We start from the raw sequence: 12,947 nt of genomic DNA on the forward strand, positions 1-12,947 counted from the left end.
TTTTAGTCCGTTTAACTACCCAATAGCTTTGGAAACTTTTGTTTTGAAGTAACATCATGACAGAAGAAAATCACCTGTAAAAGAATGAAAAAAACATCCTGTGCACAAGTAAACAGTTTATTAGTATTTCCCATGCCATGTGTGTGTTCGTGTGTGTGTGTGTGTGTGTGTGGCCTCATAATGTGAGAAGATTGTTCACTGTAGGCAGCAAATTTAAGTAAAGATAATTTCCCTATGCCTTATTTTCCATTACTGATTAGGAGCACTGAGTTTGTTGTCAGGAAGACAGATTTTAATGCCAACCAGTGGGGGTGCCCGACCCAGCCAGCTGATCCGCTCTCACCCCCCTTTGAGCACCAAAAAAGGCCTGTCGGAGCAGCTGGTGTGCAGAGCTCCAGCTAAGAATAACTCTGACTTTGTGGAGGGATAAAGTTACCCTATGATCCTCTGCTCTCTGCACGGACCTATACCCATCTGAGGCTCCAATAATACTGGGGGGGATACCCTGCTTGCCCCCCTCACCCTACCCAGCCCTGTGCTTAGCTTGGCTCTTTCCTCGCCTGCTCCGCTTTGCCCCAGCGTCCCCAGTCCAGCCTTTTCAATGCTGCCGCAGTGGCAGCTCCAAATTTCCAAGCCCCTGTGAGCCTGCAATTTATGTTTTAGTTTCCATTTCTTCTTTTTTTCCTCCCGATTGGATGACATGGGGAAGGAAACAAGACTCTGATCTCCAAGTGGAATCGGGAAAAATGATCAAGAGGGAATGGAACATTTTTGATTGCTAGGTTTCTGCTGATTGGACATACTGCAGCTCCCACCAGCACCTGCATGAGGAGGCTTTGGCCTCAGCGCAAAGCACCCTACCTGAGATAGTCTTCACATCACCATGGCTGAAGGTAGGATTATTAAATATTTAGAAAAGGAAAAACCCCAACATACTTTTTGTGCATGTGTGGAAAAATCCTCAATAACACATGCCACCTGAGAAATCATCTGTGATGTTTTGATGAGCTATGTAGTCTACAGAATATGAGTTGAAAGTTGGTTGCTATAAATACAAGGCATCATGTGTCAAGTATTAGCGTTGCTCTCCTGTGACAGACACGGCCACTGCTTCTGCTGACCTCTGTGCTGGAGGAAGAGTTTGGACTCTGCGCTCAAATTAAACTATAAAGCCACTCTTGGAAAAATAGTGTATTACAACTAAAGTCCTGCATTCAAAACCATATTTATATGTGAACCAGAGACAATATCAGGACACTGGAAATGTGAAAAAATAAAGTTTTGCTTGATTCCTTTTTGTAGGTGTATACTGTAAGAGGTATTTTACGGTCATAGTTAAGCCATTTTAAGTACTATATTTCTTGAAGTCAGTAAATCGATGAGCCTAGAGCAGGGGTGTCAAATGTGCGGCCCGTGGGCCGCATGCAGCCCGAGAGAGGTTTTTATGCGGCCCGCGAGAAGTTTCCAACGCAAAAAAACGAAATGTTAATTTACTAAAAAGGAAGGCATAAATAATTGCCATGAATCGCAGCATATCCGATTAATATATTTCTTCTACAAATCCATCGTTCTTCCACAAAGAGAGCAGTTTTCGAAATTTTTTTTGTTTTCTAGAATGCATTTGCTGATTTTATTTCTTTGTAGACGGTCGTTTATTTTTATTAACTGACTACTATTTTATATTTTCGCAGGAAAAATATCACTGCTAAAAAAGATGATAGAAGATATTTATTCGGACAATTTCAGTTTTGAATACGAGGATAGTGACAAAGTAAAACAGTTAAAAAAGAAGTGCTGACTTTTTCGGCACACTGGCGTAAATATCCGCGCCAATTTTTAAAAATAAATACACTTAATTGTACTGGAAAAATCTAAAATCTAAATCACAAAGAAACACTCTCGGATGTAATAAGAAAGATTTTGCTTTTAATTAAATTTCCTATAAAAAAGCGAAATATAAAAAAAAAACATACTTGTTTTTGTTTATCTTTGTAAAATGATACTAAAAGTATCTTACATAATTTGAAAAAAACCGAGAAATTTAAGAAAAGATCCTGAAGAAATATATTTTACATAATTAGAGTGTAAACAAAGTGCATATTTCCTTTAAAATTAACTAAACTGATATTGGATTAGATAACAATAGTAAAAAAAAAAAAGAATTTTCCGCACCGTTTTTGTTATTTTCAGCGTGCGGCCCACGAGAAAAAAATTTGTCAAATCCGGCCCGCCAAGAAAAATGAGTTTGACACCCCTGGCCTAGAGTGTTAAAACCACTCTCTCCCGTTTCAGTCACTTTGTCCAGACAAGTTGCAATTTATTGCCTTTTTCTCCCAAATCTTTTGTCTATAAGCTTCAGGGCCTCAGTAGAGGAAAAGGGCACTAACATGTAGTTTCCTGTCAAACGACATGCATGAAGGACTCCTTGCAATTCATTTACACTTTGAAGGTGTCTCTAACACGTTCAAATCACAGCAATAAAAATGCTGTGTTCTGTTCACCAATGAGCGTGCAGATGTCGCTAAATACCGTCGCAAATTTTATCCTTGCTGTGCTGAACGGGTGGAAAATGTGTGATAGCTTTACTGCTGAAGCTGGGGAGACAGGAGATTGTTGCTTTTCGGATGCTTTAGACAGAAATGGCACATAACATGTTCATTACAGCTGGAAAAAAGTTAAAAAAACACGATTGAAAGTCCTTACAAATACACATGGTGGACACATCGTCTCCAAGGTGAAATGTGTTAATACTATGATCATGCAGGAGCTTTCAACCACCTGTCATGGTTTGGCTCCACTCTGGAGATAATTAGGCCAGAGAAGGATGTTAAGTTTCCACATAAACTTCCTTGTCAAATTTTTACCTGAGTTGACTTACTGCACATTTTCCCATTATACAACTATTGGAACACTTGTATTAGTCTTTAAGCTTGTAACTTTTCAACATCAAGACAACATAACACACCATTTAATCTAATATTCAAGGACAGACTAAATATATCAGGGACTTCTAATGAGTTACTGAGTTACATCTTCTGCTATTTTCGTGGTTGGCTTCTAACTGGTGATTTTACTTGAGCATTTTGTGCTTTTCTTTGCAAGTGTACCCATCGAGAGTTCACAAACATATGATGGAAGCTGTGCAGTCAGCCAGATGTGATAAAACCTCACCACACAGTCCAGATCAGGTGTCAAGTAACGAAGTACAAATACTTCATTACCTGGTTATCTATACTTCACTGGAGTAATTATTTTTCAGACGACTTTTTACTTTTACTCCTTACATTTTCACGCAATTATCTTTACTTTTTACTCCTTACATTTTAAAAACAGCCTTGTTACTCTATTTTATTTCAGCCTTTAAATAAAAACTATCCAGTTAAATTGCTCCATCCAGATAGAGTGAATTTGGTTGTGGTTGTTTCAGATGTTCTTGTCCAGTTTTGTTCTTACATCCGTTCCCTCAGATTCCTGCAACTAAACTTGGATGTACATTCCAATAAAGGTTAGGATAAATGATAACATGCCTCTGAAGTTTGACTTTTTGCACCATTACAATACTTATAGGCAACTAGTCATCATATCTCCTGCTCTCTGAAACACATGTTAATGCTCAATAGTACACATATATGGTTCTTTAATATATTTGCATTATACTAAGATGCATTCATTTTCAATGGCTTTTGTCCATAATGGCTTTTCCCCCTTACATTACTTTTACTTTTATACTTTAAGTAGTTTAGAAACCAGTACTTTTATACTTTTACTTGAGTAAAAAAGTTGAGTTGATACTTCAACTTCTACAGGAGTATTTTTAAACTCTAGTATCTATACTTCTACCTGAGTAATGAATGTGAATACTTTTGACACCTCTGGTCCAGATGAAGATGTTATTCTAGGGCTTTGACGTGATGATTGCAGGAACAGAATTCCTTTTCACTGCCGTTGACAGATGCTGACAGAACATGTTGCAATAATGAACAGCAAGAAAGATGATACTCCTAAAGGAGCTTTAAAAACTTTTTTTTCTGTCGTGATATTTTTCTACTGATTGCATAATAATCATACATTAAGATGGATTTTTAATTTAAGTGAGCTATACAGTGGCGTGAAAACACTGCCCCCTGGTGGAAAAATTATATAATTCCGATTTTATATGTTGCGCATTTGTCTGCTGCTCGTCAGCAGTCATGTATGACAACATACAGGACTGTCTCAGAAAATGTCAATATTGTGATAAATTCCTTTATTTTCTGTAATGCAAAAATGTCATACATTCTGGATTCATTACAAATCAACTGAAATATTGCAAGCCTTTTATTATTTTAATATTGCTGATCATAGCTTACAGCTTAAGAAAACTCAAATATCCTATCTCAAAAAATTAGAATATTCTGGGAATCTTAATCTTAAACTGTAAACCATAATCAGCAATATTAAAATAATAAAAGGCTTGCAATATTTCAGTTGATTTGTAATGAATCCAGAATGTATGACATTTTAGTTTTTTTAATTGCATTACAGAAAATAAAGAACTTTATCACAATATTCTAATTTTCTGAGACAGTCCTGTATATGTCCTAAAGGCTGACATTGATCAAAAATTACTCCGTAATATTAATAAAATAGCTGTTTAGATTTAAATCTATTCAATAAACTTGTATATCAAAGTATTGAGACATATTTGTGAAAACAAAACCCACCAAGAACAAGAAATATTACCTCTTTCCTGTCTATCAACATGTTCTTTAATATCCAGGAGCCAAGGCCCCGGCTGTGGCTGAAGCCGGAGGGCCCGGTGGGCCCGGTGTGGCAGTAGCCGGAAGGCCCGGTGGGGCCGGTGGGGCAGCAGCCGGTGGGCCAGCAGCCGGTGGGCCCGGTGCTGCAGCAGCAGAACCACAGACCAGCTCTCTCAGGTCCAAAGGTCTGGAGTTCCTCAGGAAGGTGAAGATGTCTGTGGAGCTGCTGATCGCCCTGGCTGCTCTCCTGGCCTGGGTGGTCGTGGGCGTGGTGATGTTTAACTTTGTCGAGTACAAAGCAGTACCTGGTAAGGCCCAAATATCTCAAATGTACTTTTGTCACTTCAGTTGATGGATTCTCACTGCTGCTTTCCATTGTTCTCAGATGTTCAGCAAATTATAACGGACCCTGTCCAAGCTGTAAATGATGCTGTTGATGAAGTGACCAGTCTACTAAATAAATTTCAAGGTACATGAATAAAGCATTTATCATTCCTTTTTTCTAACTTTTATTAGTGTAAACCCTACATTGAATGATTTCCATCTCTTGCAGAGTGTGCACCTGATTTAAGTGACCCCGTGTCTGCTGCTAATTATGCAGCTGAAGAAATTACAGCAGCAAAAGATGGATTTGTTCGCTATTTTTCAGACGAAGAAGGTATGACAGCACACTCGCACTAGAAAACAGATCACATCAAGAGAAGAATTTAGTAATAACAGGCGGTATGTATGTCTCCACATGGCAGGAAACTTCTACCTCAGCTACGTTGACCCTGCGGTCATCGGTAGACAAGCTTTCCATTTAACTAATGACTTTATAAGTGGAGTGGTGGGCTCACTCCGGGACACAGTGTGTGCTGTCCTGGATATTATACTGGATACAATTCAGGATATAAGTAAAGGTGTGTACTGGATTTTTTTCTTTTTAATACCCATTTTCTGACCCTTGTTTTGTTGGTTTCTACAGGACTGTCTCAGAAAATTAGAATATTGTGATAAAGTCCTTTATTTTCTGTAATGCAAAAATGTCATACATTCTGGATTCATTACAAATCAACTGAAATATTGCAAGCCTTTTATTATTTTAATATTGCTGATCATGGCTTACAGCTTAAGAAAACTCAAATATCCTATCTCAAAAAATTAGAATATTCTGGGAATCTTAATCTTAAACTGTAAACCATAATCAGCAATATTAAAATAATAAAAGGCTTGCAATATTTCAGTTGATTTGTAATGAATCCAGAATGTATGACATTTTTGTTTTTTTAATTGCATTGCAGAAAATAAAGAACTTTATCACAATATTCTAATTTTCTGAGACAGTCCTGTATGAAATCACCACAAATCTTTCCTCTGAACGACTAATCTTTTCAATGACTAAACTTTGGTGACTTCTAACTGTCTGTTTTGATTAATATATTTACTCTTCAAACCTGTCCCTGGTTTTATCTAATTTTTTTCTGTAGGAAAAGTTGATCTTAGCCTCATTGACCCTGTGATTATAGGCAGGAGTGTCTTCACTTTTACTAATGAGCTCATGTGTGGAGTGGCAGGCTACACCCAGAATGTTCTCTGCTTAATGCTGGACACTATAATGGATGTAGTGAAAGGTATTTACTCTCTTGTTTAACCAGCAGCCTCTTAACACCTAAAAATAACAATTTAACAAAGTTTACGAGGGTTGATTTTTTTTTTTTCTTTGCAAAGCGTGTTTCATGTCCTTTGTTTCCTGTTTGCTCAGGAACCAGTGACCTAAGCTTTATTGACCCGGTGGTAATCGGCAGAAAGGTCTTCAATGTTACAAATGACAGTGTTTGTGGAGTTGTGAGCTACATCCAGGATGGGCTCTGCACCATATTAGATGCCATATTCGATATCGGCAAAGGTACATCCCCTTATGTCCTTTGTTTTGATTTCTGGTTTCATAAAAACATGAAACCCTGTTTCAAGAAAAGTTCAGCTGTTGTGTAAAAATGCTATTAATAGTATGCCATACTATTAATACAAAGTATTTAAGAGTTTAATCCAAAAACAACGATTATGGCCAAAATAAGATTTCAAACTTAAGCAGCAGGGCTTCTGAATCGTCTTTGATGGAAAAATTTTAACGCGCATTTAGCGATCCAGCAAGAAAATGCTTTGCAGGGGTTTTCCTGAACATGTGCACTGATTTCAGCAACACAGTTTTCAAGGATGAGAAGATGATTTTATGCATTTTTATATACCTTCCAAGCATGTTTTGATGTCTATATTATTTCAAATGTATAATTCTCTCATCATCTCTAAATCTCTGTTACAAACTGATTAATACATGAACGGTTAATCTTATGTATCAAAAGCTTGTGTTTGTGTGACGTGGACTAAACGTTCTACTTACCTGCACATCAAGTGATGATCAGTTAACTATAACCCTGTACGCTTGTTTTTAACATGAAAAAAGTTTTCATTTGGCATATCAGCATTTCCCTTTAACTGTTTATCCTGATGTTTTTATAAGGTCCATGTTACAAATGTGTCCTGAATGTGTGCCGTTCTTCTCAGGAACAACTGACGTACATTTTCTTGACCCCGTGGTCATTGGCAGAAATGTCTTCAGTGTTACTAATGACTTTGTGAGTGGAGTAGCAGGATACATCCAGGGTGTGCTCTGTGCAATCATCGATGTGACACTGGATACATTAAAAGGTAACAGGTTTTTCCAGCTAAATCATATCTGGGTCAATGACGAATAAGGATTTTCAACAGGTCAATTTTTTGAGTTTTTTGTCAAGATGAATTGGCACTAGCCTTAAAAAAACTTGTGGTGCAACCATGATTCATATTAAAATAAATTAATTTCCTTAACATCTTGACATCTTTTTTTTTTAACAAGTTTTCAGTATTATACAAAAATGGTTGTTTTTTTAATGGTCGCGCCACATGATATTTCATAAATGGACATAATCAGTCAAACTTTGTTCGTATATTATGATGGAAATATAAATACAAATGTTTTGCAATCTTACACACTACAAGATACTTCAGAAATCATGCCAGATCGGGCAGAAGATTGATTTAAAAACATTTAGAGTGAATTCAAAAAAGGTTTTCAAAACAAGAGTCATGGTCGGACGGTCGCACCACATGACATTTTGACGCTTAAAACAACAACAAAATCCCAAATAACTAGTATTTTTTGTAAAATTCAAGTGAGTCCATATGTGGGACAGGTAGGTCATATATATGGTATTTTATTTATCCATTTAAACCTTTTTTGAATTGAAAAAAAAATCAGTTTTTCAGAAAATATAGGCGTCACGTCATTGACCCATCTATATTTCCCTATATTTTATAATGCACACTCTATCGGAGTTTTCTAGCTGCAAATCTCCTAAACTTCTCAATATTTTATTTCCCTTTCTCTGTTATTCAGGTATCCAACAGGCTGTGGGATTTAGTCCCATGTCGGTTCTTAAGACGACTGTAGAAATCACCAAAGAGCAGATCGGCCTGCTCGTGAGCTACATCTCCACGTTGATTGGTGCACAAGGTCTGTTATAACGCTCCCTCTTTACAATCATGCTTTTTTCTTTTTATCAATGCAGGGAGACAAAACATGTGAATAGTAATATTCTAAGATGAGTTTTATGGCCTTTATTTTTCAGGAATTGTGCCTGAAGTGTCTGTAGATCCAATGAAAGTTGTAGAGGACGCATTGTTGGAATTCACTGACAAGAAGGACGTGTTCTTGGGCTTCATGGCAGGCATGCTTGGTGGAGGTCAGGGAGCGACTGTTTGAATAAATAAGATCAAATGAAGCTGTAGAAATGCTCTGCCATCTCAATTAAATGTCTCCTGTTTTAGGTGAACCTGTTGTCACTCCGGCTGGAAATGTAGTTACAGAAAAAGGTTTTTAATCCCTGTTTTATTGCATCTTGAAACATAAGCAATTTATCATGACACTTGTGATGGTTTTTCTTGAAAAAAAAATAAGCGTCTTTGCTTGTTTTTTTTTTTAGATGCTTCTCCATCTGATATGACTTTGGTTAGAAGGAAAGGTCCGTCTTTTTTTTTCTTCAACATTTCTTTACAATAATATATGTAAAAATTTGCAAATACGCAATCTTTTTAAAAGCAAATTTTGCATTGAAGGTCTTAATTTAAATCTTTGAAATGTAGGTGAATTTCTTCCCTCGATTGAGAAAGGTAAGATAATTCCTCCATATTTTGTTTTGCACATACAATAAGTAAGAGACGCATTTGCTGCCGAAGCTAATACAGTGCATAGTTTTAACATTTGTTTTATGCTTCCCCTGCATGTTTGCTCTAACTTTTGGTTTTATTGCCACATTCTGCATTTTCATAATGTTCCATTAATATTGAATGCTTTACAGTTCAGCGTAATACTTATAATAAAATTGTGTATCAGTCTCTTATTTTGATGAGGTTTTTTTTGTACATTGTGGCATGAAGAAATGTGCATCACAACCACTATTTAAATGTATGTTTATGATCTTAATCAACCCCTTTGTTATGGGTTTGGTGACTGAATTCTTCTCTTTCTTTATCACACACTGACTGTTTCATTCTGTCTGTTTTACAAAATTGCACATTAATATATTTTGCCATGGCTTTTATCCAGATATGTTTTGTTTATGTTGGGAAAAAAATAAAGTTTGTGTAACACTGTATATGGAACTCATAAATGAATGAATGTGTGCTTCTGAACCCCATTCCTCTTGGACTTTTTGTGCAACTGACTGAAGATGTCATGCGTACAGTTGGGTTGGAAATATTTGAACACTGACACTAATTTTTTAACATAAAAAGTTACTTGTATGTAATAAATATGAGATTAAAGAGTGGATTCTTGTTTTAAATGAATTTCAAAGCCACTTATTGTACTAATGCCTCTTCTGATCAGCTGGGAATCAGCTGGGGCCATTTAATAACAGTGTAAAACACATTTAAGTGCACCACTAGTGCAACAATGTACATGACTGGCTCAGCTCGCTTCTGTCAACGCAGCAGCGTTATACTCCCCCATGTGGTCAGAGGTGGGATTGTTACATAGAGTGGCTTTAAATCTTTTAGCGAGTTAACAAAACCTTGGATCAGTGTCAAGATATTTTCATACCTGTCATGAATACATTTTGATGGTTTTAACAAGAGTTTGTGTATTTTAATTTGGATTATTTTATTTAATCTGCACAGGAGATCAGAAAAATCTACACCACATGTTAAATACATCAGTGTTCTGAAAATTGTTTTATTAAATATTCATTTCTTTAGTTTGTAATATACTGAAGAAAATTCTGTTCTTATAAATTGCCTTGAAAATACAAAGAATATGTTCAATCTTGCACTTTTGTAAACTTGGCTTGGACCAAAGCAAACTATGAGACATTTAGTTTTCACTTGAAGAAAGTCTTTGGTTGTTTACGTTCACGTTGGCATTTCAATGCTTGATATATAACAGGAGAAATCTAGAAAAGACCCAAATCTGATTGAGGAAACAGTAATTACACTTTTTTAGACATTTTATTACTCCATTACTGCAAGATTATTCATTTTCTTTAGAAATGACATATTTTCACTGCCGTTGCAACGTGGCTATGACATTGTTTACATTTATTTTGGTTTGGTCTGTTTGGAAGTGGATCAAGACGCAGCGTTTCAAGTATCTGAGGCTGCTTGTTTGGTGTGCACACCTGGTTCAGGTGGCAGGATACAGTCATGTTCAAGTAAACTGGGCAAACAGGACAACCAGAGTTTTGCTACACATCCTAAAACTAAAAATTAATTAATCCCAAAATTGTCTCTGTATATTAATTCGGATACAAAAACCTACTTATAAGTGTATGTGTGTTTAGTTACTATTTACAATTTTTTTCTTTCATAAACTTCCGATATAAGTAAATACCTTGTCTACCCATCGTCATTTATTGCCGTAAATTTTGTGCTTAAATAATAAAGTAGTTTGTGAGGCATCTACAAGAATACATAGAAGACAAAAAGAATATTAGCTTGCAGCAAATCACATGACAGTATATATATGTATGTATATATATATATATATATATATATATATATATATATATACATTTCCATTCATCCATGTTTTATACCTACATTATCCTTTTAAAGTTCAAATATTTTAGCTATTTTTACTAATATAAATGTATCACGGAGGTCACTGATTGCAACATGTGGTGTAGACTATTCTTTATAAGGTGAGACGTATCGTCATTTTTGCCATTTCATCCCATTCCTTCTGTTAAACACATATTGAGCGACATTTCGTCGTAAAATTCCACAAGATGTGAAGACCGTTTTAAAGTGATGACAAAGGTTCACGATACAGTTGCAGAGATGATGGCTGCAGCCAGAGATGAAGCTCCAGAGATAAGTCCAGACTCAAAAACAGAGGAGGCAGAGGCGGATGAACCCACTGGAGCCGCCAGTGAAGCCAACGTGACCGAGGAAGAGGAGGATGAGGGTATTCAGATGCTTGCTTGATATTTATTTTCTTCTTTAACAGTCATGATGACAGGCACTAAATTCACTGCTATCACATCACCAGTGAAACATGCTGACAAAACACAGCCCGAGTCTTCACTGACGGAGGAGGAAATCATAGCTCATGACTGCAAGGAGGAGGAGGAGGAAGAGGAAGAAGCAGCACATCAGCGGGAAGAAAACATTGAAATAGGAGAAGATGCAGAAAAACTGGAGCAAGAAAAGGGTGAACACGCAGATGATAAATTCAAAATAGGTCAAGAACAAAGAGGAGTCGTCCTAAAAGATGATGGTGATGAGAGACATGCAAGAAGAAGAGTGGTAGTAGATAAAAAAGAGAAGAAGCAACGCAAAACTAAAACCATTTTACCAGAACATAAACTGGACAAGGAAGAGACTAAAATCAGGAAGGCTGTAGAAAATAAGAAGGCAAGGAAGGACAAAGAACCTGAAGAAGATTTGGTGGATGAGGAGGACGAAGAGCAGGAGGAGGATATAAAAACAGAAGTCAAGGAAACAGAAAATCCTGGATTTCATGCTGATGAAGACAGACATGAACAAAGCCCTAAAATAAGTGACAGTGATGTCAAAGATCAACTTGAAGATAAAGATCGAACCAGTGATGCAGAAGAGAAAAAACGTGACCTTAAAATATTGTTATCTGAAATGGTTGAAAGCGATGGTGCAGTACCCGACTCTGAGGAAGAAACATCATCATCTAATTACGACCAAGACAAATTCACAGATGTTGATGAAAACAACAACAACAGTGAGAGCACTAGAGCTGAACCTGAAGAGGACGACGTTCAGACGTCTTTAGAGAGGCTTGGAAAAGTGTCACTCACAGAAGAAAACATCAATAAATATGAGAAAGGTACAAAAATCCTACAACTATCATTGCATATTAATCACCCTGATTCCTTTATTAAATCACTAAATTTTTTCTGTTTATCATACTAATTAATGGCAAATGTCACATGGATTGTTTGTGAATTTTCCCTTTGCATGCACTTTGTTATAGTCAAACTTTTTAGGATGTGTCTTCTCTGAGTACAGGAAACATGAACCCCACCAGTTTTGTAAACACACACACACACACACACACACACACACACACACACACACACACACACACACACACACACACACACACACACATATATATATATATATATATATATATATATATATATATATATATATATATATATAGCCACATGCATGCCAGCCTTTCTTGGCTTACAGTAGATTAAAGGTTGTATTTTAATAAGCTTGTACTGTTCAGGTCAGTCATAATCTGTAAAAGTCCTGTTTTTATTTATAGTCAAATAGTTTATAGCAATACTGTGCATGATCACAACACTAGAGGTTCCAGTAATGGACATCTTGTACTACCAGGTCCAAAGACAAATGCTTTAAAGAGAACTTTCATATATCGATCATTGGCTCTTTGGAATAACCTGCCCCAAAACCTCTGCAATACCCTTTTCAGTAAACTTACTTTTAAAAAGAAGTTAAAATTGTATTTGTCACTGTAAGGTTTTTTTTTTTTTTTTAGTATTTTGTTTTTGTTTTTTTGTTTACCATGCTTTTTTAACAACTCCCATCATGTAACTTGTTTTTAAATTGTAAGGTTTTTTAGTACTGAATACTGATATTAATTAATGTTGTATTTGTAAATCTATTTTGTATGTCTTTTATGTGGAC

The 12,947-nt window shown here is 36.2% G+C and overlaps 1 protein-coding gene across 14 annotated transcripts in view; it reads left to right on the forward strand.

Moving 5' to 3' along the window:
• The first annotated feature begins 454 nt into the window (after positions 1 to 454).
• si:ch211-266g18.10 (trichohyalin) overlaps positions 455 to 12,947 on the forward strand; it is a 37,426-nt gene continuing 24,933 nt past the window's right edge. For 7 of the 14 annotated variants that reach the window (XM_061744013.1, XM_061744015.1, XM_061744017.1 and 4 more), the window contains exons 1-15: positions 457 to 893; positions 4,760 to 5,047; positions 5,125 to 5,208; positions 5,293 to 5,397; positions 5,486 to 5,641; positions 6,209 to 6,352; positions 6,484 to 6,627; positions 7,284 to 7,427; positions 8,155 to 8,271; positions 8,387 to 8,500; positions 8,586 to 8,630; positions 8,741 to 8,779; positions 8,901 to 8,927; positions 11,086 to 11,220; positions 11,305 to 12,114. In XM_061744013.1, coding sequence (XP_061599997.1) covers positions 884 to 893; positions 4,760 to 5,047; positions 5,125 to 5,208; positions 5,293 to 5,397; positions 5,486 to 5,641; positions 6,209 to 6,352; positions 6,484 to 6,627; positions 7,284 to 7,427; positions 8,155 to 8,271; positions 8,387 to 8,500; positions 8,586 to 8,630; positions 8,741 to 8,779; positions 8,901 to 8,927; positions 11,086 to 11,220; positions 11,305 to 12,114 — 2,362 coding nt within the window. In that variant the 5' untranslated portion in view covers positions 457 to 883. Of the gene's footprint in view, positions 894 to 4,759; positions 5,048 to 5,124; positions 5,209 to 5,292; positions 5,398 to 5,485; positions 5,642 to 6,208; positions 6,353 to 6,483; positions 6,628 to 7,283; positions 7,428 to 8,154; positions 8,272 to 8,386; positions 8,501 to 8,585; positions 8,631 to 8,740; positions 8,780 to 8,900; positions 8,928 to 11,085; positions 11,221 to 11,304; positions 12,115 to 12,947 lie in introns of all 14 variants that reach the window. The other 7 variants (XR_009784271.1, XM_061744022.1, XM_061744019.1 and 4 more) reach the window with 5 other exon arrangements.

The sequence above is a fragment of the Cololabis saira genome, chromosome 16 (assembly GCF_033807715.1).
Source record: "Cololabis saira isolate AMF1-May2022 chromosome 16, fColSai1.1, whole genome shotgun sequence".
NCBI lineage: Eukaryota > Metazoa > Chordata > Actinopteri > Beloniformes > Belonidae > Cololabis > Cololabis saira.